The sequence below is a fragment of the Xyrauchen texanus genome, chromosome 21, assembly GCF_025860055.1.
Source record: "Xyrauchen texanus isolate HMW12.3.18 chromosome 21, RBS_HiC_50CHRs, whole genome shotgun sequence".
Taxonomy (NCBI): Eukaryota; Metazoa; Chordata; class Actinopteri; order Cypriniformes; family Catostomidae; genus Xyrauchen; species Xyrauchen texanus.
In genome coordinates this window covers 14,627,760-14,651,914 of record NC_068296.1, presented here as the reverse complement: position 1 = coordinate 14,651,914, position 24,155 = coordinate 14,627,760, and the positions used below count along the sequence as shown (strand labels likewise).

The 24,155-nt window shown below is 38.3% G+C and overlaps 2 protein-coding genes across 3 annotated transcripts; both read left to right on the top strand.

The window, feature by feature from the left end:
* The first annotated feature begins 566 nt into the window (after positions 1-566).
* On the top strand, positions 567-9,649 carry slc33a1 (solute carrier family 33 member 1). Of its 2 annotated transcripts, none has more exons than XM_052152036.1 (7): positions 567-629; positions 1,154-1,949; positions 3,973-4,175; positions 4,313-4,497; positions 4,852-4,969; positions 5,943-6,158; positions 7,886-9,649. In XM_052152036.1, exons 2-7 carry the CDS (start codon positions 1,196-1,198, stop codon positions 8,051-8,053), a joined length of 1,644 nt encoding a protein of 547 aa, XP_052007996.1. In that variant the 5' UTR covers positions 567-629; positions 1,154-1,195; the 3' UTR covers positions 8,054-9,649. The 2 variants fall into 2 exon arrangements, with proteins under 2 accessions (XP_052007996.1, XP_052007995.1); XM_052152035.1 differs by having other exon boundaries at positions 570-771.
* A 119-nt stretch (positions 9,650-9,768) lies between these two features.
* Positions 9,769-15,134, top strand: c18h3orf33 (c18h3orf33 homolog (H. sapiens)). The gene is made up of 5 exons (XM_052151939.1): positions 9,769-9,876; positions 10,092-10,151; positions 11,415-11,568; positions 12,419-12,579; positions 14,294-15,134. The coding sequence occupies exons 1-5, from the start codon at positions 9,769-9,771 to the stop codon at positions 14,564-14,566; spliced, it is 756 nt and encodes a 251-aa protein (XP_052007899.1). The 3' UTR covers positions 14,567-15,134.
* The last annotated feature ends 9,021 nt before the right edge of the window (positions 15,135-24,155 follow it).

The following is a 24,155-nucleotide window of genomic DNA, read 5'->3' as shown; positions in this document are numbered from 1 at the left end:
GGCCATTTGTTCCTAGCTTAATGTGCTAGTAAATTATTAAATCATGGACATAATATTTCTTTAAAATAAGGTTCCATTTGTTAACATTGTTTAAACAACTTTAGCTAACAATGAACTATATATTTTACAGCATCTTACATAATGCTAACTTCAACATATAGTAATAAAACAAGTAGTTTAAAATCAAATGTTGTTTGTGGTAACCCAGGGAACGTTCCAACAAATCTGGTTTACATTATTTAAAGGTTTGTAGCAAATGTTGGCAGTACGTCACTATAGTTAATGCACTACAAACCAACTTGAACTAACAATGAACAATTGTATTGTTATTAACACGCGTTAATGAAGATGAATAAATCATTTAAGAAATGTATCGTTCATTACTAGTTCATGATACCAAATGCATTAACTAATGTTATTGTAAAGTGTGACCAATATGTATTCTCTTCCTACAAACTGCACATGTATAAAGCAACTCCCGATGAAAACCGGGCGGAACTGAAGATGGAAGCTCTAATACACGTCAGCTGAAACACTCGGATGCATATACATGACGCACCACTCCGGCTTCCTTCTCATTTCAGCAGTCAGGTGTACTTACTGCGTTTCCTACGTCTTGCAAACACTAGGTATATTGCATTTATGTGGATGTTCTTTTTTGATAAAACATTGCTCGTCTGAAATCACAGAACAGGGGTCCTCCATTGGTATTCATACCAGATTTATCCATTGATTCTCGACCTATCATGTGGTATGTCATCATAGTGCAAGGTAACCATGAATCAGTATTTTCTGCTTCTTTATAACTTCATGCCAGTGTGATCCTCGCGTTTTGAGTCTGTCAATTAATGAATGTGTCGCTCGTTGTTTTCATGTCAGCTGTAATGATAATGTTTATTCAGCTTTATGTGGCTAGAATCAAAACCTACTCATCGTTTTTGTTGTCTTTACGTGTTTTGTCTTCAGAGAGCTTCTCTTGAGTGGAATACACGTTCTTTCTTTCACCTCTAGTTGCAGTGCTTTGAAATATAATCTGGGTACTAATTCTTTGATTGTATTTTGCGTTGCTATTGCTGTTCTCTACTTTTATCCCTCAATCACGGTTCATTGCATTTGTTCTCATTGTTTTTTTCCCCCCTTCTTCGAAATGCAGGTCTTTTGAGGACATATCTGGATTGATTCCCAGTAGATTAAGATGGAACCGTCTGAAACTATTACACACAAGAACGGAAGGCAGCGGAAGCCTCTGGTGTCCAATTCCATCATCATGGGTGAAAGGGAGCCCAAGCTGTCTGATTTAGAAGTTTCTGGTGATGAGGAAGCTCTTTTGCAGAGCTCGGACCGGAAAGATGGACAAGCTGTTGTGCATAATGGAATTCACGGAGAGCTGGGCAATGTGGCCCTGCTACTGTTCTTGTATGTACTTCAGGGCATTCCCTTAGGCTTGGCTGGAAGCATCCCTCTCATCTTGCAGAGTAAGAGTGTCAGCTACAAGGACCAAGCTTATTTTAGCTTAGTCTTTTGGCCTTTTAGCCTAAAGCTGCTCTGGGCTCCCCTGGTGGACTCTATATACCTGCAGAAATTTGGTAGGAGGAAGTCATGGCTGGTGCCCACTCAATATCTGCTGGGGCTTTTTATGCTCTATCTGTCATTCAAGGTCAACACAATGCTTCAGACAGATGGACAGAAGGGACCTGATGTGATCACCCTGACTGCAGTCTTCTTCATTCTGGCTTTCCTCGCAGCCACACAAGATATTGCTGTTGATGGCTGGGCTTTGACCATGCTCTCCAGGGAGAATGTGGGTTATGCCTCCACTTGTAACTCTGTGGGCCAGACAGCTGGATATTTCCTTGGCAATGTGTTGTTTCTTGCTCTGGAGTCTGCTGATTTCTGCAACAATTATCTGAGGTTTGAGCCTCAGGAACAGGGAATTGTAACTCTTTCAGGTAAAGAAGCAACAGCTAATTTTCTCACACATTGTTTGGACAGTTGCATTGTTGAATTGCATTTGGGCTAATTGTCAAACAACTTTTAGTCCTTGAAGGGATAGTTCACCCAAAGATGAAAATGATCTCATCATTTACTCGCCCTTATACTATCCCAGATGTGCATGACTTACTTTATAAGTAAGATTTTTAGAAGAATAATTTGGCTCTGTAGGTACATACAATGCTATGAATGGTAACCAAAACATTGAAGATCCAAAAAACACCTGATAAGACAGCATAAAATTAGTTTATAAGATTCTAGTGGTTTAATCCATGTCTTCTGAAGCGATCCAGTTGGTTTTGGGTGAGAACAGAAAAAGATTTAACTCCCTTTTCACTGTACATCTTGCCATTGCAGACTCTAGGCACAATCATGATTTCAAGTTCGATTACACTTCCTAGTGCTTGATGCATATGCTGAGCACTAGGAAGTGTTATTGGTCTTGAAATCATGATCACCAAGAAGACTGCCGATGTCAAGATTTATAGTGAAAATGTAGTTCAATTTTGGTCTGTTCTCACCCAAAAAAGATTGGATCACTTCAGAAGACATTGATGAAACCACTGGAGTCATATGGATTACTTTTTTTGCTGCCTTAATGTGCTTTTTGGAGTTTTAGTCACCATTCACTTGCACTAGCTAAAATATTCTTCTAAAAATCTGTGTTTGTGTTTAGCAGAAGAAAGTTATATCTGGAATTGTATGAGGGTGAGTAAATCATGAGAGAATTTTAGTTTGTGGGTTAACTATCCCTTTTTTTTTCATACAAAATTTCCGGGTTTAGTATAATGTTGATTACAACAAAAAATAATTTGGACATGTGCCTCGTTTATTTAAAATAAAAAATGCAAAGATCGTGGTTACAGTAATGCACTTGCAGCGGAAGTCATTGAAGCCAGAATATAAATGCTAAAATACACACCGTTTTAAAAATGATAGCCACAATACATAAACATTATACATGTTAAAATGACAAAATCCCAGGGCCTTTGTAGCCCAGCGAGTATTGACGCTGACTACCACCTCTGGTATGGAGTTCGAATCCAGGGCGTGCTGAGTGACTCCAGCCAGGTCTCCCAAGCAACCAATTTGGCCCAGTTGCTAGGGAGGGTGGAGTCACATGAGGTAACCTCCTTGTGGTCGTGATTAGTGGTTCTCGCTCTCAATGGGGCACGTGGTAAGTTGTGCATTGATCGTGGATGGTAGCATGAGCCTCCACATGCTGTGAGTCTCTGCGGTGTCATGCACAACAAGCCACGTGATAAGATGCTCGGATTGACGGTCTCCGAAGCGGCGGCAACTGAGATTTGTCTTCCACCACCCGGAATGAGGCGAGTGACTGCGCCACCACAAGGACCTACTAAGTAGTGGGAATTGAGCATTCCAAAGTGGGAGACTAATATGACAAAATCCCTTACAGGGTTTACCAGAGTTGCGTTGTCATGGCAGCAAAATTGTAATATTGGAGATAGCATTACACAGATAAGGTTAGTACAATTTTTAATAAGAGTCCAAATATTTTTTTGTTGTAATCAACATTACCACATTAATGTTGATTGAGCTTAACATGTATTAAACTTGGAACATTCCTTGTTTTAACAAGTCCACTTTAAACTAAAATAGTTGTGCCAGTGTATATACTGCATAATGTCAATTACTAACCCAGGGTAAAGTATGTATGATGTGAAACATTGAACCCATATCCCAGGATTACATAAGCTCAACATTAAACATATTTCTGGGTAAACAATTTCAAGTGTGAAAAGGCATTAAAAAAAGTTTGAAGAGAGTTTAGTTACTAATTATTAGGAGACCAAAGACAAATGCATTCAAATATATCAAATCTAATGTAATCTTTCTTCTAATGATCAGTTCTATTGATACATTTTTTAGAAATATTAAATAGGCCTAAATAAATGAAATAGATTCCTATGCAGATTTGCTGATTTTTTTTGTACTTTGTTCTGTTCCCTCTCTCAGATTTCTTGTTTTTCTGGGGGATTGTTTTCTTGGTGTCGACCACTCTGGTTGCTGTCCTGAAAAAGGAGAACAGCAGACAGCACCGTACCAAGAAGAAGCCCAGAGAGGAGGCACAGGGTGTTATGGAGACTTACAAGCGTTTGTTCTCCATCATTAAAATGCCCACTGTCTTTACCTTCTGTATCCTGCTGATAACCGCAAAGGTAATGCCACTTAAGCCAGGAGTCTCTTTCTGTTCTGGTTAACCTGTGACTTGTCCCTATTTTTAGTGTTGGATTCCAGTACCGTTATCGTTCTATGCAAATCAATCCAATTTATCTCTCTTCATCTTTACTTTCAGATTGGTTTCTCTGCTGCGGATGCTGTGACAGGACTAAAGCTAGTGGAAGCTGGGGTTCCTAAAGAGCAGCTGGCTCTGCTGGCAGTTCCCATGGTGCCCCTGCAGATCCTACTGCCTTTAGTTATTAGTAAATACACAGCCGGTCCTCGTCCACTTGATGTATTCTACAAAGCCTTCCCATTCAGGTAAATACAAAATCCACAGACATGCCTAAGTACTTCAAGTTAATAGTTGTGATGGGAACAGCAAATTTGTATGTGCAAAATGTTAATTCAAATTCAGATTTATTTAAACTACCTGTACATACTCTTACCTCTTCTATACATTATAAAAAAGTTTTTTTTATAAATCGGTGTCTCTGTCGTTTCTGTATGTACTGCAAGCTTTTGTTAGCGAAGACAAATTCTGTGTGTGTATTAGCTTACTTGGCAATAAAGCTGCTTCTGATTCTGAAATGGCCAGTCAGATGTCTAATCATGAGAGGGAATGCACGCATTGGCAAGAGTAACAAGGTATATGTGGATTGTCTTCTTTTCAAGGCTCCTTGTCGGTCTAGAATATGCCCTGCTGGTCTGGTGGACCCCAAGTGTTCGACAGGAAGGGGGCTTTCCTGTATATTACTATGCTGTCGTGCTGCTCAGCTATGCTTTACATCAGGTTAGAATGTTGCTTGTTTGATCTACACCTTTTAAGACATTTATTGTTCACACATTTGTATATTATTTTGCGTGCAAGCTTGAATATGACTTAAATATGATATATAAAATGTACACTTGGAGCTGGTTGGAGTTTTAGGAGGCTTTCACACTAGCACTTTTGGTGCACACCCCGGTTCGAATGACGTCAGAGTTCGGTTCGTTTGGATGATGTGAACGCTGTCTTCCGAACTCGCCGTACTCGGGTCCGCTTAAAAAGGTGGTCTGGGGTACGGTTCATGTGAACTCCAGTACGGTTCGCTGCTGATATGAACGCAATCGAACCAAACCGCGGAAGTGAACCGCTATTGATGACGTATAATGTGGACGTCAGTCTCACGCGTCACTTTCAAAATGAGTGGAAAGGGTTTACTTTCGTGCGTTCGTGCGTGTGTGTGTGTGTGTGTGTGTGTGTGTGTGTGTGTGTGTGTGTGTGTGTGTGTGTGTGTGTGTGTGTGTGTGTGTGTGTGTGTACACTTACCTTGACGAAAAGCGGGATTGACGCACACGCACACGCACTGCAAGCAGAGAGATGATTTCTGCTTGCCTTCGCAAAAATTGTCTTCGGCGGTCAGCCCGCTGTCTTTTGAACGATTTCAGTATTTTTGCGGCAGACAGACGCAAGTGTGTTTCTGTATCTTGATGTTGAAAACAAAACCAAAGGTTAAAAAAAAGAAGAACAAATATGAACCGAGCAAGTCTATTCATTGAATTTTGACGCCTTTTCATTTCGCGGTTATCAAGCAACACGATTACGCACCAGCTGCAGCTTGATGACGCAAGTGTACCGCGGTTCGGATACAAATATATAATGTGAACACAGTCCATCGGGGGCAGGGGGGAGGGGGGAGCAATCGAACTCTGGTTCGGAACAGGCAATCGAACCAAGTGTGAAAGCCCCCTTATTCATTGTCAATTTTGTGTTTCTCCACTAGGTGGCACTATATAGTATGTATGTTGCCTGTATGGCCTTTCACGCTAAAGTCAGTGACCCTGTGATAGGAGGGACCTACATGACTCTTCTGAACACTGTGACTAATCTAGGTGGGAACTGGCCTTCTACACTAGCTCTGTGGCTGGTAGACCCTCTCACTTTTAAAGAGTGCCAGGGAGCACCTGGGCAGACCTGTAGTTCCCTTGAAGAAACAGGGGTAGGTTCTTTTATTTTTTTATTTAGTTTTTTTATTTGTGCTAATTGATGACACTAATTATGTCTATACTATTCCTATAGTGTTAATTTAGCAGCATAAATCTAACTTTTTTTTTTAAATTCTTATTATTTTTATAGTATATATAGTGTGTATGTATGTATATGTGTGTGTGTGTGTGTGTGTGTGTGTGTGTGTATATATATATATATATATATATTAGTGTGTGTGCATACACACACACATTACTGTGCAAAAGTCTTAAGCAAATAAGATGTTTCACAAAAGCATTTGTCTTTAGATTTATAAGGAAATATACATGTTATATTACCATACATTGCATTTGCAAATAGAAAAGATTATAATAGAAGAACAGGGAGCCCTGCAGAAGATGTCATGCCCCCCACAAAACCCCCCACTGAACATTGTGTCAGTCTGTCAGTCAGACTTTGTATGACAATAAGAGATAAATGAAAACTATTTATGTCATTGTTTTTGAAGACATTCTCACTATTCAACATTTTTCACAAGTGCCTAAAACATTTGCACAGTACTGTGTATATATACACCGATCAGCCACCTGCCTAATATTGTGTAGGCCCCCCTCGTGCCACCAAAAAAGCGCCAACCAACATCTTAGAATAGCATTCTGAGATTATATTCTTCTCACCACAATTGTAATGATTGGTCATCTAAGTTACCGTAGACGTTGTCAGTTTGAACCAGTCTGGCCATTCTCTGCTGACCTCTCATCAACAAGGCATTTTCAACCGCATTTTCAGGTCATTGGATGTTTTTTGTTTTTGGCACAATTTGGAGGAAACTCTAGAGACTGTTGAGTGTGAAAATACCAGGAGATCAGCAGTTACAGAAATACTCAAACCAGCCCATCTGGCACCAACAATCATGCCTTGGTCAAAATCAATAATATACATTTTCATTTATGCATTTGGCAGACGCTTTTATTCAAAGAGACTTACAGTGCACTTATTACAGAGACAATTCCCCCGGAGCAACCTGGAGTTAAGTGCCTTGCTCAAGGACCAGTGACCTTCTGATTAATAGTTATGTGCTTTAGCCCACTACGCTACCACCACTCCGATGGTTGATGTGAATATTAATTGAAGCTCCTGACCCGTATCTGCATGATTGTATGCACTGCACTGCTGCCACACGATTGGCTGATTGGATAATCACATGGATGATTGTTGGTGCCAGATGTGCTGGTTTGAGTATTTCTGTAATCGCTGATCTCCACTGAACTTTGTAGCAAATGGAAACTCAAAAATAATAATTGCTATGGTATACTATGTACCTCAATAGACGTTTACCCTTGTATAGTTTACTTGTGTGTTCCAAACCAGGATATTGATCAAATTTTCTATTTAAAGTGTTTTTTTTTTTGTTTTTTTTCTTCCTGGGGTTGAGCATTGTAACAATCACATACATGTCCTTTGTGCAAATGAATGCAATGGCAATTTAGAGATCTATCAGTAGTGACATGTGGTCCTAATGTGCATATTTTAAGCAGTCTCATCCACAGATGCTTGTTTTTTTTTTCTGACTCTTAAAAAGTAGCTGAAGATTCAATGCAAAACAATTATTTTGGTTTCATTAAAAACCCACCCACATTGAAATTGTAAACGCAAATAAAATGTTGATGATTGAAAGTTGTGATTTTTGTCATAATTGTGCAGCTGTACTTTAACCTGTTCTTATATTGTCTGCAGCTCTGTATCAGCGAGGGTGGCGTGTGTGTGACTGCAATGGACGGTTACTATGTGGAGTCTGTAGTATGTGTTGTGATTGGTCTCTGCTGGTGGATCTTCTTTGGGAAAAAGATGAAGCGATTACAAGAAGAGAGCCCCTCAGCATGGCATTGCAGGGTTCCCAAATAACATAATCTCAGCTGGACAGAGGACGCTACTGTCTCTCTAGTTTTGAAGTTACCTCATGATTTGCCCCCTCTCACCCTCTCTTGTACACACAGTTACTCAGTTACTTGTTATGTTTTTGTTGCACTTCAGGCCCGTGGAGAGACTTGAATCTATTTGAGGACTCAAATGGTAAAATATACTGTACTGATAAATCATTAGCATCTCTCCTTCATTATCCTTTCAGAATCATTACTGTAAAGCCAAATGGAAGGTCAATACAGCTTGTGATTCATAGCAATAGTTTTACTATTGGTGCAAAATATTTATTCACTCATAACATTATATTCTCTGCGCAGTTGCCTGCTTAATCAAGCATTTGACTTGTGATTACTTGAGTAACCTGTGCCTTGTTCTTTGTTTTTTTTCTGTTTCTAATATGGTACAAAATTTAAAAAATGACTGCAAATGTTTTGATATAATACAGATACTGTTTATAATGAAATAATTGCTACAACATTCAGTATACAAAACAATTTCAGCTTTCTATGCCTTTATTCCAGAAAGATTTAAAGGTGCACTCCTTTAAATCTAGATTCTTGAGAATCACTGTTGATATTTGAACTCCGCTGCCAAAACAAACTTACCCCTCCCTTCAGTGCTCCTTCGGATGCTCCGCCCCACAAATCCATGCACTCAAATGTATTGCTTTTACCTCTCGGATGTCTCTCCGCTGCTGAAAAGCCTCGCCGATGTTGACGCGGCTCCTTGCCCTCGACTTATCATAATCCTTTTTTAGTTTATATTCGTCTGACCTTTTTCTCTTGGTCTGTTTCTCAGCCATTTGTCCTCTTTGGAGTTTAGAAAGTTTGCATTATCCAGATTTGCCGTTGCTCTTCTAATGAATTTCTCTGTCGCTCTGCCCCCACCCCATCCTGTGCACGTGCAAGAACCATCCCACTGTTACTGATTGGCTGGAGTAATGTGTGGATCGGTCTGTTCCACTTTGTTTTTGTCCCATTTGAGAGACTAAATGAGACTAATGCTAGATTTTTTTTCAGCCCACCCACAAAACGGACAGCTAGCAGACTGTGAGGAGATATTTGCAGAATTTTTAATTTTTTTGATGGCCAGTAGTTCCAAGGCTCTTTGAATGTGTGTGACTGAACTAATATTCATGCGACCAGTCGAGTCTTTTGTAAAAACACATGTCAGAAATGTTAATGATTAGCTTTTCTATAAATTATTTTTTTAGACATTCCAGCAATGGAGCAGTAGATCCAGAAATTACAGTAATGTCTGTTATTGGATGTTTATGCAATCATCAGGACTAGGGAAAATGTGCCTGTGTAATGTAGATTGCAGTAAACTCTTTCTTTTAAGCTCAACATTTAACTTGTTTTTAAATTTGCCTTGTGCTAATTTATTTCCTTTTTGTTTGTTAATTAAATGTTCATTTTTATGTCATAGAGTGAGCAGTTTGGGGAGAGGGTACAGTCGCAGTGACTTTTGTAAATACTTGTAACCCGTTCTAAGGAACGTTTTTATCAACATTACCAAAGTTTAATGTTAAAATATGAAGAGCATATCTTATTTGAGAATAAATGAAAGCAAGATTTGACAGTGGTTTACTTCTCACGAGTTTTGTTTCGCATGTAATAGCTAGTAAACGCGTTGTTCTGTTTTGTCCTAACTTGCTTCCCTTTATCAGTGGGCGGGTTTTTTTCTCTGTAAACAACATGGCGGGTTTGGATCCTGTACATGTGAAAGAAGAAGAGGGCAAAACATCCCAAAATATTATTGCACTGGTATCACAGTTTGCCGACGATAACTTAACTTTTGTCCGGGTAAAGAACTGATTCCAGTATATTGTGTGTATTTAGCTGTCATGTTAATAGTGCATAAATATATGAATATGCATTCTGATAACGGGTTGAATTACAATCTAACTCGATATACAAGAGCTCTCTGCACCGCGTACTTAATATTTTGTATTATGTTATTTCCTGCATTTCTTTAATATATTTGTATATACTTTTTGCGTTTGCGTGCTCTCCTGCAGAACATCAGCACTGGTCTCGCGTTGGTTGGTTTTCTCATCATAGCGAGGAGCATCAGACTGGTAAATTATACAATGCGCTATTACCAAACAAAAATATGATCTATGGCCGTATATGTAAAGCAGATATATGCTATTGAATGTTCATTGATTTTTTTTATAGGCTATAAAAGTTAGAAACTTCTATATGCAACATCTTCCAAAATAGCCTACTACAAAAATAACCGTTTTGTGTTACCGTGTCATAGTAGAATGAATATGTACATATATGTCTAGGTATACGAACTACAATTGTATGCGTTTATATATACACCGACGAGCCAAAACATTATGACCACTCACAGGTGAAGCGAATAACGTAGATCAAATCATAACAAGGTCACATATCAAGTTCTGGGATGATTAGATGGCAAATGAACAATCAGTTCTGTAATGATGGTTACGGGAGGAATGGGTCACAACACACAGTGCATTGCACCCTGCTGCGTATGGGAAATATCGAAAGTGCCTGCAATGGGCACGCTAGCGTTAGAACTGGACCTTGGAGCGGTGAAAGAAGGTCGCCTGGTTCGATGAGTCCCGTTTTCTCTTACATCACATGGACGGCCGTGTACATGTGTGACGTTTACCTGGAGAAGTGATTTCACCAGGATGCACTGTGGGAAGATGACAAGCCTGTGGAGGGAGTGTGATGTCCAGGCAATGTTCTGCTGGGAAACCCTGGGTCTGGCCATTCATGTGAATGTCAATTTGACACATACCACCTACCCAAACATAGTTGCAGGCCAGGTACATCCCTTCATGGAAATGGAATTCCCAGATGGCAGTGGGCTCTTTTAGCAGGATAATGCACCCTGCCACACTCTACACATTGTTTGGGAATGGTTCTGATGCATTTCATGGAATCCTGAGCATCTGTGGGATGTGCTGGACCAAGAAGTCCGATCCACGGTGGCTCCACCTCGCAACTTGCAGGGTTTGAAGGATCTGCTGCTAATGTCTTGGTGCCAGATAGGTCGCCACTGTTTTTGCGGCACACCGAGAACCAACAGCATATATGGTAGGTGGTCATAATATTTTGGCTCATCAGTGTATAGCCATATCAGATATCTGATGGGTGTTTAGCTCATGCAGTTCTGTCAATCTGTCAAACTCTTTGTTTAAAAGTTGTGTTTCTAATACTTTCATCTTGTGAACTTGCAAGAGTGCATTTAATGCAGCACATGGAGTATTTTAGTTTTTCCTTTAGCCTAACTGCACTGAGAAAAATGTAATTTTCCTATATGTTTCATTCTCTTGGTCATATAATGCCATGTCTTTTTGTAGATTACTAAATTTGGCTCCGCTGCTGATATTCCAGCACGTTTCATTGAGAGAAACATCAGTATCAGAGGAAGAGTGAGAAATATATCGGAGAAAGGGCTTGAAGTGGAACACATTCCAATTTATGTCCCTTTGCTCAGCCCCCTGCTTACTAAACGTAAGAAAACACATGACCCAACATGCAGCCCCCCAGAAAGACACCCCCTATACACAGAGATTTAATTAAAGTCCTATCAGTAGGCTTACACATTTATTCAGCTGCAGTCATAGGGACCACTTTGTTCATCTATATGGCTGCTCTTAATTATGACTCAATCTTTGCAAATCCTTGCCTCTTAGAGACAAAAAGGTAGACATTTCCAACTGTCAATGAAGTTTTTTTCTTTCTGTCAACTTTCCTAGTAGTGATGTTATCTTTGAACTTGTACTGGAGTCAGTTTATTAGTCATTTTATCTTCAGTCATTCAAGCATGAAAGATTCTTCTCTCCTGTTGTCCTATTTTTACAGTCCAAAACACTTGTTTCAGAACTGAATTGAACTGCCACTGAATTGTTAACGTTTGTGCATCTACAAGATTGTGTTCCAGTCCTTTTCAAATGAATTATCTTTGTAAACCAGTTAGTGGAAGGAGTCATTCAGTGTAATTCTATTATGGACCAGCCAAGCCTTCAAAATTAGTTTAGACAAGTTCTAAATGTGCTTTTTCTAACACTATACTGCTGGGCACAGATCAAGTCACGTTTAGATAAGTAGATTATACCTTTTTAGTCTCACTGTGATTCCCAGATGGGCATGTAGCTTAACCTCTGTGTGCTTGTGCCATATGGACCCATATAGCTTTCTCTCATATACCACAAACACAGCATTGCAGGAAAGACTAGCTGCTTTACACTCCTTGAACTGTTTTCCCATTGTAAAAGCACTTTGAAATAGTCTTGTTGATCTAGCAGCTTTAAAGGGTCATTGGCTTGATGATTTACTGGCTGATTCACCCTGGCTTAAGCAGGTCAGTCCGTGACCCTCCTGGATGTGCGACTTGCTGGAGTGGAGCTGACCTCTGAAGGGCAACACTGGATTGGTCAACAGCTCAAACCAGCTGAGAAAGTGTGGCTCCGACTCATCACTCGACAGGATGAGACCCTCCACTGCTTGGTGTCAGTGAACAGGGTAGGTGAGATATACCAGTTTAGAACAGGGTCAGATGTCACCATGAAATTTTTAGCTCACCAATTAAAAATGCTTTCATTGCTAGACAAAAAACACAGTTAGACTATTAAAACACATCGATTAATATAAACTCAGCAAAAAAAGAAACATCCTCTCACTTTCACTGCTTTTATTTTCAGCAAAATTAACATGTGTAAATATTTGTATTAACATAAAAAGATTTAACCAAGACATAAACTGAACAAGTTTCACAGACATGTGATTAACAGAAATGGAATCGTGTGTCCCTGAACCAAGGTGGGTGGGGGGGGGGGGGTGGTGTCAAAATCAAAAGTAACATTCAGTATCTGGTGTGGTCACCAGCTGCATTAAGTTCTGCAGTGCATCTCCTACTCATGGACTGCACCAGATTTGCCAGTTCTTGCTGTGAGATGTTACCTCATTCTTCCACTAAGGCACTTGCAAGTTCCTGAAAATTTCTGGGGGAATGGCCCTAGCCCTCACCCTCCGATCCAACAGGTCCCTGACATGCTCAATGGGATTGAGATCCGGGTTCTTCGCTGGCCATGGGAGAACACTGACATTCCTGAGCAGTATGCTAGTGGCATTGTCATGCTGGAGGGTCATGTCAGGAAGAGTCTGCAGGAAGGGTACCACATGAGGAAGGAGGATGTCTTCCCTGTAACGCACAGCATTGAGATTGCCTGCAATGACGACAAGCTCTGTCCGATGATGCTGTGACACACCGCCCCAGACCATGATGGACCCTCCACCTCCAAATCGATCCCGATCCAGAGTATAGGCCTTGGTGTAACACTCATTCCTTTGATGATAAACGCAAGTCCGACCATCACCCCTGGTGAGACAAAACCATGACTCGTCAGTGAAGTGCACTTTTTGCCAGTCCTGTCTGGTAATGACCTGACTTACAACGGGCCTACAAGCCCACAGTGCAGGGGATTGTGCGTTCCTGGTGTAACTCAGGAACATGTTGTTGCCGTCCTGTAACTGTCCTACAGGTGTGATATTCAGATGTACCAATCATGTGCAGGTCCGTGTATACTGCCACTGCAAGGACGATCAGCTGTCCTTCCTGTCTCCCTGTAGCGCTGTCTTAGGCGTCTCACAGTATGGACATGGCCACATCTGCAGTCCTCATGCCTAGATGCAGCATGCGGAACATTCATGCAGATGTGTAGGGACCCTGGGCATCTTTCTTTTGGTGTTTTTCAGAGTCAGTAGAAATGTCTCTTTGGAGTCCTAACTGTGACCTTAATTTACATTTATGCATTTGGCAAACACTTTTATCCAAAGTGACTTACAGAGCCCTTATTACAGGGACAATCCCCCTGGAGCAACATAGAGTTAAGTGTCTTGCTCAAGGACACAATGGTGGACCACTAATTGCATGTTCATTAATTGTCTGGTTCAAGCATGGAAAACCCTTTACAATACAGATATTTAAAGTTATTTGGATTTTTACAAAATTATCTTTAAAATTTTAGTGTCTTGAAAAAGGGACTTTTTTTTTTTCTGAGTTTATATAAAAATATTAGAATATCACTTGATTTCATTAACCAGGAGTATATTCTATGCATGTACTTTTATCTGGTATGGATAATAGTTTTGGTCTGAAGAGGTTAAAATACCTTTTAAGATTTTATTGCATTCTGTTCTCCTGATTATTATTATTATTATTATTTTTTTTTTGTAGGGCCCTCTCTTAAGCACTTGTATAAATGAGGAGCTTTTGAGGCATGGTTTGGCTAGGACTTGTCCTCTGGTGGGTCTGGAACCTCAGTCTCGGATCTACTGGAGGCTCTATAAGCGTTTGCTGAGGGCGGAGAGCAGAGCAGAGAAGAAAGGGAAAGGCCTTTGGAAAGAAGAGAGTCGTTGGGAGAGGGCTACTTCTGTCCTGAGAAACAATACTCTAGTCATGTCAATCAAGAGACTTTTTAAATGGACATCTGGGAGTAGTAAACAGTAGTAAACTATTACATTTTCAAAAGGATAATGGTGGTTAATCATTGTGCAAAGTTTATTATTTTGTATATTTATTCTAAATGTAGTGTTGTGTAATCTCAGACAGGCATGTCTTAAAGGGATAGTTCAACCAAAAATATAAATTCTGTCATCATTTACTCTCCAAACCCTAATGACTCTTTCTTCTGTGGAGCACAGGAGTAGAGTCAGAATGTTAGGGACTGACAGCCTTAGTCACCATTCACTTTCATTGCATCTTTTTCCATACAAGTGCATGGTGACTGAGACAAGCATTCTGCCTAACGTTTCCTTTTATGTTCAACAAAAGAAAGTCTGGTGACTATAAGAGCATTTATTTTTTTATTTTGTCAAATAAAATCTATAAATTAACCACAATACACCACTCACGCCCACACACTAATGCATGTACGCATAAAAGAAACAAAGTCTGAGACTTCTGCTTTATACACATTGGATTTTCACAGTCCATTGCTGTTTATTACTGTTAATTTTCTTGACATTATTAATAATTTACTTGAAGTTATTACATTTGGATGTTTGAAATAAATGATTGGCAATAAAATTAATATTTTGTCTTTTTGTAACTTCAGGTTAGGTTTGACTGTAAGCATAAAGTGACATAATTGCCAAAACTGACACTTCAAAACAGTAAAAAAAAAAAAAGAATGCTACAATTTGGCAAATAGTAGTTTAATAATGTCTAAATGTATATGTAAATGCATAACGGGTGTCAAAATGTAGAAATTCTATGCAATAGGTGGTGACTTCATGCATAGAACACTGCAGCCATCTACTTGATATTATTTCCGTAACATGATTTTCAAGTCATGTCATTTTCCTTTTTTCACCAGATGGCAGCAATCTGCTCTCAATACAGGACACATTCTCATATTTTCTTCATGTTTCAAATAGGTTTTTACTTTAGTGAAGTTACATAAATGTTCCTTATTTTTATATGCAAGTGAATGGCAAAATGTAAATAAGAAATAAGTTCATCATTTTATTGTTCTTACTTTAGGGAAGATAAATATTATAATTTCTGTATCCAATCAAAAATGGTTGCACAGCAAAGTGGACCTACTTGTTCATAACAGGAGGGTTAATGTTCTGACCTCTTAATCTGAGTGTGTCTTTTTGCAGATGCCCTTATTTACCCAACATGAAGACAGACAATCCTAACACCATCCCTGATGGGGCAGTGTGTAATAATCAATCACATTATTCATGCTGTCTTTTATCTGTATCATTTGAACCCATCACGAGATGTTTGACAACTGGAAAGCATTTGTACTCCTCCAGTCCTCCCATAAATCCATATCCCTCAGACCTCTCGGCTTTCTCTTTGCCTGGGAAGTTGGGGGAGTGCTTTGTTACTGTGACATGGCAGTGGGGGTCTACCGATGCCCCTATGGAGACAATGAGGAGGGGGGGGGGGGGGATACCCATTACTATAGAAACATCACACTCAGAAGACAAAGTGCATCAAGGGTGCCACCATTCCAGGGTCCTAGAGGCCAAAGGACATGTGGAAAGGAGGATAGCACAGACATAAAACATGGAGTGGGAGCTTTTAAAGCTCCAGGCTTAAATTAAGAAATATCATATTCATAATAATTAGATGACAACACTAATAGGGTCTTTATTAGGAACACCTGTAGAACTTCATGCAATTATCTAATCAGCCAATCATTTGGCAGAATTGCAATGCGTAATATAATGCAGATGCAGGTCAGTAGCTTCAGTTAATGTTCACATCAACCATCAGAATGGAGAATGTTTTTTATTTTGACCGTGGCATGTTGTTGGTGCCAGACGTGCTGGTTTGAGTATTTCTGTAACTGCTGATCTCCTGGGATTTTCACGCACAACAGCCTCTAGAGTTTACTCCAAATGGTGCCAAAAACAAAAAAACATCCAGTGACTGGCAGTTCTGTGGATGGAAACACCTTGTTTTAAATTAAGACCATAGAAGTGCTTAGTGAGTGTATATTTCTGCTGCTTGTACTAAATACAAATAGTTGGTGTTTTAGCATTGTGTTAATGCAAAGAGTAATTCTGAGCCAATCCAGATTGCTTGAATTGTAATCATGGAATAACTTGTGTTAGTTTCATTTTGCGTTGGCAATACCCTATGGAAATTAACTAAGTAAAACCAAACAAATAACAAAGGTAGACTAAGACTTGTTGGGCTTTATGGACATCCAGTGGCCCTCTCAGTTGGTTGTTCAATGTTGTAAGCCCAGATTCTACAGTACTTCTGATAGGGTTATTGTTTTTGCCTCCGCTCTCAATGGCAATAGTCTATCAACTCTAATGGGCACATGGGAGAGGGAGTGACCAGGGAGCTGCCAGCCCCCCTTTCCGTCTTTGTTGTGCAAATGTCCCCTGCGACTATAACAGAGTTGCTGGACTCTTATTGGACAGGCGGTTTGAATTGTAAGGTGCATGACTATGATCATTGGGTCTGAGTTTAGCAGACTTTGAACTGAGACTCAGCACATGGGCGGTTACACAGAAAGAACTGTGGAAACTGTGGACGGACTGATGGATGAGAGATGTGGGAGCTGAGCCTTGAGAAAATATGCTCTTTGTGTTTGTGCAGGAAAGAGAACAGAGCTCCACTCTCCTCATTGTATCAAATTCTAAGCCTGGAATTCTGAGCACCTCAACCGAATTTTACAACTCACATTTATGTTTTTGTGACAAAAAACTGAAACGTACAAAAGTTCACTGCGATTTTGCTAACACTTTTCAAAAAGTTGTATTCGTTAACATTGGCTAACTACACTATTTAACATGAATGAACAATAAATACCAATACCTTTACAGCACTTATTATTCTTTCATTTCTGCATATAGTAGTAATACATTTTTTAAATTATAAGTATATGTTAACTGTAGTTAATGCATTATAAACTAACATGAACTAAAAATAAATGGTTGTGTTTTCATAAATAATTATTAATCAAGATTAGAATTGCTGTTAATATATAATATTGTTAAAAATAGGTTTCATGTTAAAGTCACAAATGATATATTTCAGCCCAGTGATGTTGATATTTTTCATTAAAATACATTAGAAACAAATTAACAACTGGCAAACCTTTTCATAAATGAACATTAATCAAGATTAATAAATGTTGAAAAAACATATTATTGTTAAAAATAAGTCAATTTATTATAAATATATTAATTGTTTATTCATGATACCAAATGTCTAATCTATGTAAAAAACATTAAATGCTATATTGCAAAGTGGTACATTAATTTTATTCATAACTAATGAATAAAATAATGAATCGGTTCATGCTTTTGAGACATTTTAGTACCACATATTTGTGCAACCTTAGGGACAATTTTGTCTTTTTGTTTTTCGATCATTTTGGCTGGCCAAAGGCCTGTATTTTGGGGCAATTTTTATATTTCAACCTCTTTTCCTGTAATGCCAACACCATAAATTATTGCCAAATGTGTGTATTTTGGGGGAAATTTTGATATTTCAACCTCTTTTCCTGTAATACATCTATACTGTGTACACAAAATAGTTACACTCGGGACATTAAGGAAATAATATCCCTATTGAAACCCATTAAAACTGCAATATTTGATCCCAGTGCCATTAAAGCATAAAATCATGAATTCTATGATATTATGCTTTCATTCTGGATTCAAAATTTAAATATTTAATATATTCCACCAGATGGTGCCATTTTTCTCATATTTAGCCTATGGAGCAAATACATGCTTTTTCCCTATTTTCTGTTTGATGTATTATAGAGCAATCCAGGCCAAATGAATAAATGATGCAGCTACAATTGTGTGGGTGTGTTGGTATGGATGCCAGAGTGTTATGCATCTGTGTATTGAGAAATTTGTGTGTATGTGTGTGCAGTGTTGGGAAGGTTATTTTGAAATGTATTCCACTACAGATTACAGAATACATGATGTAAAATGTCATTTGTATCATATTCCGTTAGATTACTCAAGGTCAGTAGCGTATTGTAAATACTTTGGATTACTTCTTCAGCACTGGTAGGCTTTTTTCACTTGTTTTGAATATAAAAACTGCCAGTACAGTAAGACAAAATACACATTAAAAATACATAATCTGAAAAACCTAAATATCTTATGCAGTGTTGTTTCTTACACAAGATAAATCAAACTGATCTTGCTTTAAGGATTTTTAGATATTTTTTTATTTTTTTTACAAGAAAACAATACAAAAATGATTATCAAGAATGTGATTTTTGCTCTAATATCAAATGATCCAACGTGAATTTTCTTGATAAAAAAATATGATCATGCCTGGTAACGTACATGTAAAATGGCTAGAAATAGCATTTTAGTTTAGCATAAAGCTGACAATTTACACAAGGTTTACTTCTATTTCTTTTGCTCCAACCTTAATTCAAACTTCTCTGTCTGCTCATATGAATGTATCACATTATAAGAAAGTGTTTCACCGCTGTTCAAATGCACTTTGGATCGCATCATTTATATGTATAAAGGTTTTCCATCTGAAAAGACTAAATATTAAATGAAACAAATGACAATAAAATGCAAAGTAATCTCTTCAGTAATCAAAATACTTTTTGAACATACTGTATTCTTATTACCAATGATTTAAATTGTAACTGTAGTGGAAAATAGTTACTTATATTTAGTATTTTAAATACATAATCCCATTACATGTATTCCGTTACTGCCCGTGTGTGTGTGTGTGTGTGTGTGTGTGTGTGTGTGTGTGTGTGTGTGTGTGTAAAAAACAACAGTGGCATTCTATAAACAAACTGGCATTTATAGGGTTCAAATCCTGAAAAAGAATGCATTTTTGGTAGTTATGTTCAGGACTGATGTTGGTTAAAAAAATCATTGAAAGTGGAAAATAATATTAATATCTAATATTATTATGCCAGTTTATTTGACGCAGACATTTTTGTCCTCTAATGAGTAACTTTTTTAGATTAAAATCACAGATTAGTTATTTAACATTATTAACATTATATAACATTATTTCAGTCAAGTGACGTTGAAAATTTGCATGAAAATACATTAGAATAATCTAAATAACTGGCAAACAATTTTATACAGGAACATTGATCAAGAATAATAAATCATAATTTTTGATTAAAAATAGGCCTATGTAATAAACATTTTCATAGTTAATTCATGAAACCTAATGTATTTAATAATGTTAATGAACAAAACGCTATTGCAAAGTGTTACCTTATTTCCTTTTATATAAACGAATAAATTAAAATGTTTTTTTACTTTTTTACACATTTTAGATCCACATATTTTAATTATGCAAATTATGGTTCAGGATGAATTCACAGATGTCAAATTTCAGCCACGTGATGTTTGATAATTTCCATAAAATACATTTAGGAACAAATGTATAATTGGCAAAATTGTATAACTTTTTTAACGGCTGACTGAATGAATAAACTAATGATTTAAGAGTAACTGTCAGCCTAGAGGGTTACTCCGTCAATCCATTCCTAAAGTCCGCACCTGTTTTTGCCGCTGCATTTCTCGACTCCGGTCAGTTACGAGCTTTTGAATGGGAGCAGAGACTTACAATTAAACAGTAAACACTGCTTTACATAAACTGGCGTTAGGGAAGAAGAATCCTCCAAACGCTTTCCTGTGCCAGAGAAAATTACACGCACAATGTTTCAACGAAAAGAGTCAAGGCAGCTTTTGTAAGCAAAGCGGAATTACAACTAAACTCTTTCTTCAACTGAAGTAAGTGATTCGTCTCCGTTCTTTGTTGAGAGCAGGTGCACGTTTCAACGTTCACTTCTCGCTTTCTTTTGCTAGTTCGACTTACTTTGTTCAACTTTTTATTTATGTTTTAAACTAATTTCTTTCTAAACCAGATTTGAGTTAGGATTGTACATTGGGTATATATATATATATATATATATATATATATATATATATATATATATATATTCTAAAAAGTCTACTTGGTCTACAGTTTTGAGAGATGGTTGTAATGACACAAGTGCATTGTAGCTGCATTGTAGCTGTAAACAGCTAGTGTACAGGTGGTTTTGAGGTCCAGTCAGTTTGTTTTATATCCAGGGGCACTTGTTCAAACAAACTCATGTGCAAAGGTGACTGCTCTGCGGTGTGTGTGTGTGTGTGTGTGTGATTTTCTGGGGTTATGTTATAACACTGGCAAGTGTGTGCTTGGCCTGAAGCCTCAACAATCACTGTCACTCATTTTAAATATTTCCCCAAATCCATATTAATAATTATTTTATCCATTATTAATAGACTTCATCTTTTATCAACACAAAGGTTGACCAGTTTGTCTCTATATTTATCTACAATTTGCCTGTATTAATTGTAAAAAGTTAACAAAATGATGCTCTCATGTGTCACCCCAATGATATTTTAGCTCAGAAAGCAGAGGATTTCACCTTTACACCCTCATATATACACTCACTGAGCAGTTTTGGAACACCTGTACACCTACTTATTCATGCGATTATCTAATCAGCCAATCATGTGGCAGCAATGCAAGATATAAAATAATGCAGATATGTGTCAGAACCTTCAGTTAACACACCAACCAAAGAATGGGGAAAAAATTTGATCTCAGTGATTTCAACCGTTGCATGATTGTTGGTGCCAGATGGGCTGGTTTGAGTATTACTTTAACTGCTGATCTCCTGGGGGTCTCCACACACAACAGAATCTAGAGTTTACTCCGAATGGTGCCCAAAAAAACAAAAAACAAAACATCCTATGAGCAGAAGTTCTGCGGATGGAAATGCTTGTTGATCAGAAAGGTTAACAGAGAATGGCCAGACTGGTTCTAGCTTACAGAAAGGCTACATTATTTCAGATAATCACAGTTGTGGTGAGCAGAATAGCATCTCAGAATGCATAACATGTCGAACCTTGAGGTGAATGGGCTACAACAGCAGAAGATCACGTCTGGCACTTTATTAGGACCATAATGTTCCTAATGAAGTACTCAGTGAGTATATATATATATATATATATATATTATACACCATGCTTATATTACTGCAGTGTTTCCATGATCTGTATTTGATCTCCCACATAGTCATATACAGTACAGAGAGAATTGTTGTATAGGCAGATTCATTTCTAATCACTATGCCATCACAGACACACACTTGGGAAAGGTTAGGGTTGGCAAGTATGAGACAGTCTTGTATTTGTTGTTTCAGTGATCTGCTATTCAAAGTGCGTGCATATTTTTGTGTATTGGAACGTGTGGGTAAAATGACTCCAGTATTTTCCAAGCACAGTGTATCAGTTTGCTCCCCTGCTTGGGTGTAGCGTGGGGCTGCAAACAAGCTTCTGTGTGGAAGCAGAGACCCAGTGAATTATTTAGCCTTTATTCTCCAGAAACAAGACATGTTAACTGTATTCTTTGTGTTCTCAGTGCGGCTGTTGTAGTTCTCTGCTGCCTTGAAACAGATCCCACTGTCTGTCACTTATTCTGGGTCACAGTAAATATGCTTGCCACTCTTATTTAGACTGGCCAAAGCCATGAATGTTTCAGACTAGATTTGTTATTTATTTATAATTTTCTGAAGTATGATTCAAAAATTTGGTGCACACAACAAAGCCCCTCTCTATTCCAGCATTGTTGTTAAAGAGTGATTATAATCATGTAAGAGAGCCATTATAAAGTTAACTTTCAGGGAATTCAATGCACAATAGATGGTGTAGTGGGGTAGGGTGGGGGTGAGTACATACCATAATGGTGATTGGTCAAAGATGGTATACACTAGGCCCAGGGGTCATAGATTTATTTTTTTAGCAGAACTATTCTTAATTTCAGATGCAGAACATAAGACAGAAACATGAGCCAGCAGTTCAGCCAAATTGGCCTGCTATGTTTGACAGGGAAAGTGAGACAGGCTGTCAACTCTTTCTACTGGATAAGGGGGATTGGGTTGGGGGAAAGTGTCTTCTACAGTGTGAGGGGGTGTGGGGTCTGGTCGAGGGGGTAACCCCCACCTCCATCTTTTAATCTATTTAAGTGCTGTCACCCCAATCCCTTGTGCTTAAACTGTCACAGATTTACCAATCGGTGAGATTTATGCACAACTGTTCCTTCTTCTAATACAATTACACACACACAAGAAACAATGGATAAAGCTTCCATTTACTACTTTTATTCTTTCTTTATTGTCTTCTGTCTGTGTACTTTATCAATGTTAGTCCTTATCAATAGTAAACATTTATTTTTAGATTTAGCTTCAAAATGTCATCAATTTTCACCATTAATTACATGCTAATACAAGAATTACTGTTGCTAATATTAATAAAATATTTGCCGCAATGCAGGGTTGTATCAGTCTAAGCCACTAAGGACTGAATTGCTTTATTTGTCTGGTGGGGCATGAGCTGTTAGATGATATGTTGCGAGGCAAATTTCACTGCTTAGTTTAATACATTTATCAGAGCTGAAGTAATATTGCCTGTCAGTCTAGTGCTGAATAAAGTGGAAAACCTATACATGCTCTTTCACTGGAGGTATTGACTGCCTTCAGAGATTAAATAAATGCCTTTAAAATGCTAAAAGGCCTTTTCACATATGCAGTGGCACCTGTTAAATAAGATGCTGGTGGGCTGGTTATTGGCTTCCTGCTGGCCAAAGCAAGATTATTTTCTTTAAAAGGTCATTTGAGGCTAAAATGTAAATTCTAACAATAAATTACCCCATAAATAAGAGCTATCTCTTTTCATATTTCCCTATGTGATTGTCTGATTATGCCAATTCAAAAAAGTGTTTCTAAACTCACTTTAGGAGAGACATCATGGAAACGTGATGTATGAAGTCTTAGTTCTAGCCTACGCTATGCATAATTTCTTACGTCATAAGATACTCACAACATTGATGACTAAAGGAGCATTCACACTGAGAGAGATTTGCTGCGACACTGGCGATTTGAGGTGACATGAGCCACAAATACCATTCAAGATGTGACAAAGTTGAGTAGATTTCAAATTTACATGTAACTATGTTATGCTCTAACCCCCAGTGGGAGTGCAGACAGTGTCTGATGCGCAAGGTTGACTGTTGAGATAGAAGAGTCCACTAGGTGGCAATAGGCACAGTACTGTCAAGTAGTAGTCAAGGAACATATCCTTCTCCATTGTTTTGTTTTTGTTGTTCTTGCTGCCTCTAATGCCGGATCCTCAGTTGTATTCTTCTTTATTCTTCAGAGCGTATGTCCTGTAAATTACACAACTCTGTGCTGCCCTCTAACTTCTGATGAACACCACCATTCGCACTTATCCACGTGATGTATACTTTCAAAGCTGTGCGAACACAACTTTGTGTGAGAATGTTGTTTCAGCTGAGCTGTGTTTGGGAGAGTGGCCATAGGCTGTTCTTTCAAAGGTATGGCAGCTTATACACTCACCTAAAGGATTATTAGGAACACCATACTAATACTGTGTTTGACCCCCTTTCGCCTTCAGAACTGCCTTAATTCTACGTGGCATTGATTCAACAAGGTGCTGAAAGCATTCTTTAGAAATGTTGGCCCATATTGATAGGATAGCATCTTGCA

Coding starts and splice junctions, on each gene's coding strand:
- slc33a1 (XM_052152036.1), top strand. CDS start 1,196: ATGGAACCGTCTGAAACTATTACACACAAGAACGGAAGGCAGCGGAAG. Junction 1,950..3,972: donor GGGAATTGTAACTCTTTCAG/GTAAAGAAGCAA, acceptor TCCCTCTCTCAG/ATTTCTTGTTTTTCTGGGGG. Junction 4,498..4,851: donor TACAAAGCCTTCCCATTCAG/GTAAATACAAAA, acceptor CTTCTTTTCAAG/GCTCCTTGTCGGTCTAGAAT.
- c18h3orf33 (XM_052151939.1), top strand. CDS start 9,769: ATGGCGGGTTTGGATCCTGTACATGTGAAAGAAGAAGAGGGCAAAACA. Junction 10,152..11,414: donor TAGCGAGGAGCATCAGACTG/GTAAATTATACA, acceptor GTCTTTTTGTAG/ATTACTAAATTTGGCTCCGC. Junction 11,569..12,418: donor CAGCCCCCTGCTTACTAAAC/GTAAGAAAACAC, acceptor TGGCTTAAGCAG/GTCAGTCCGTGACCCTCCTG.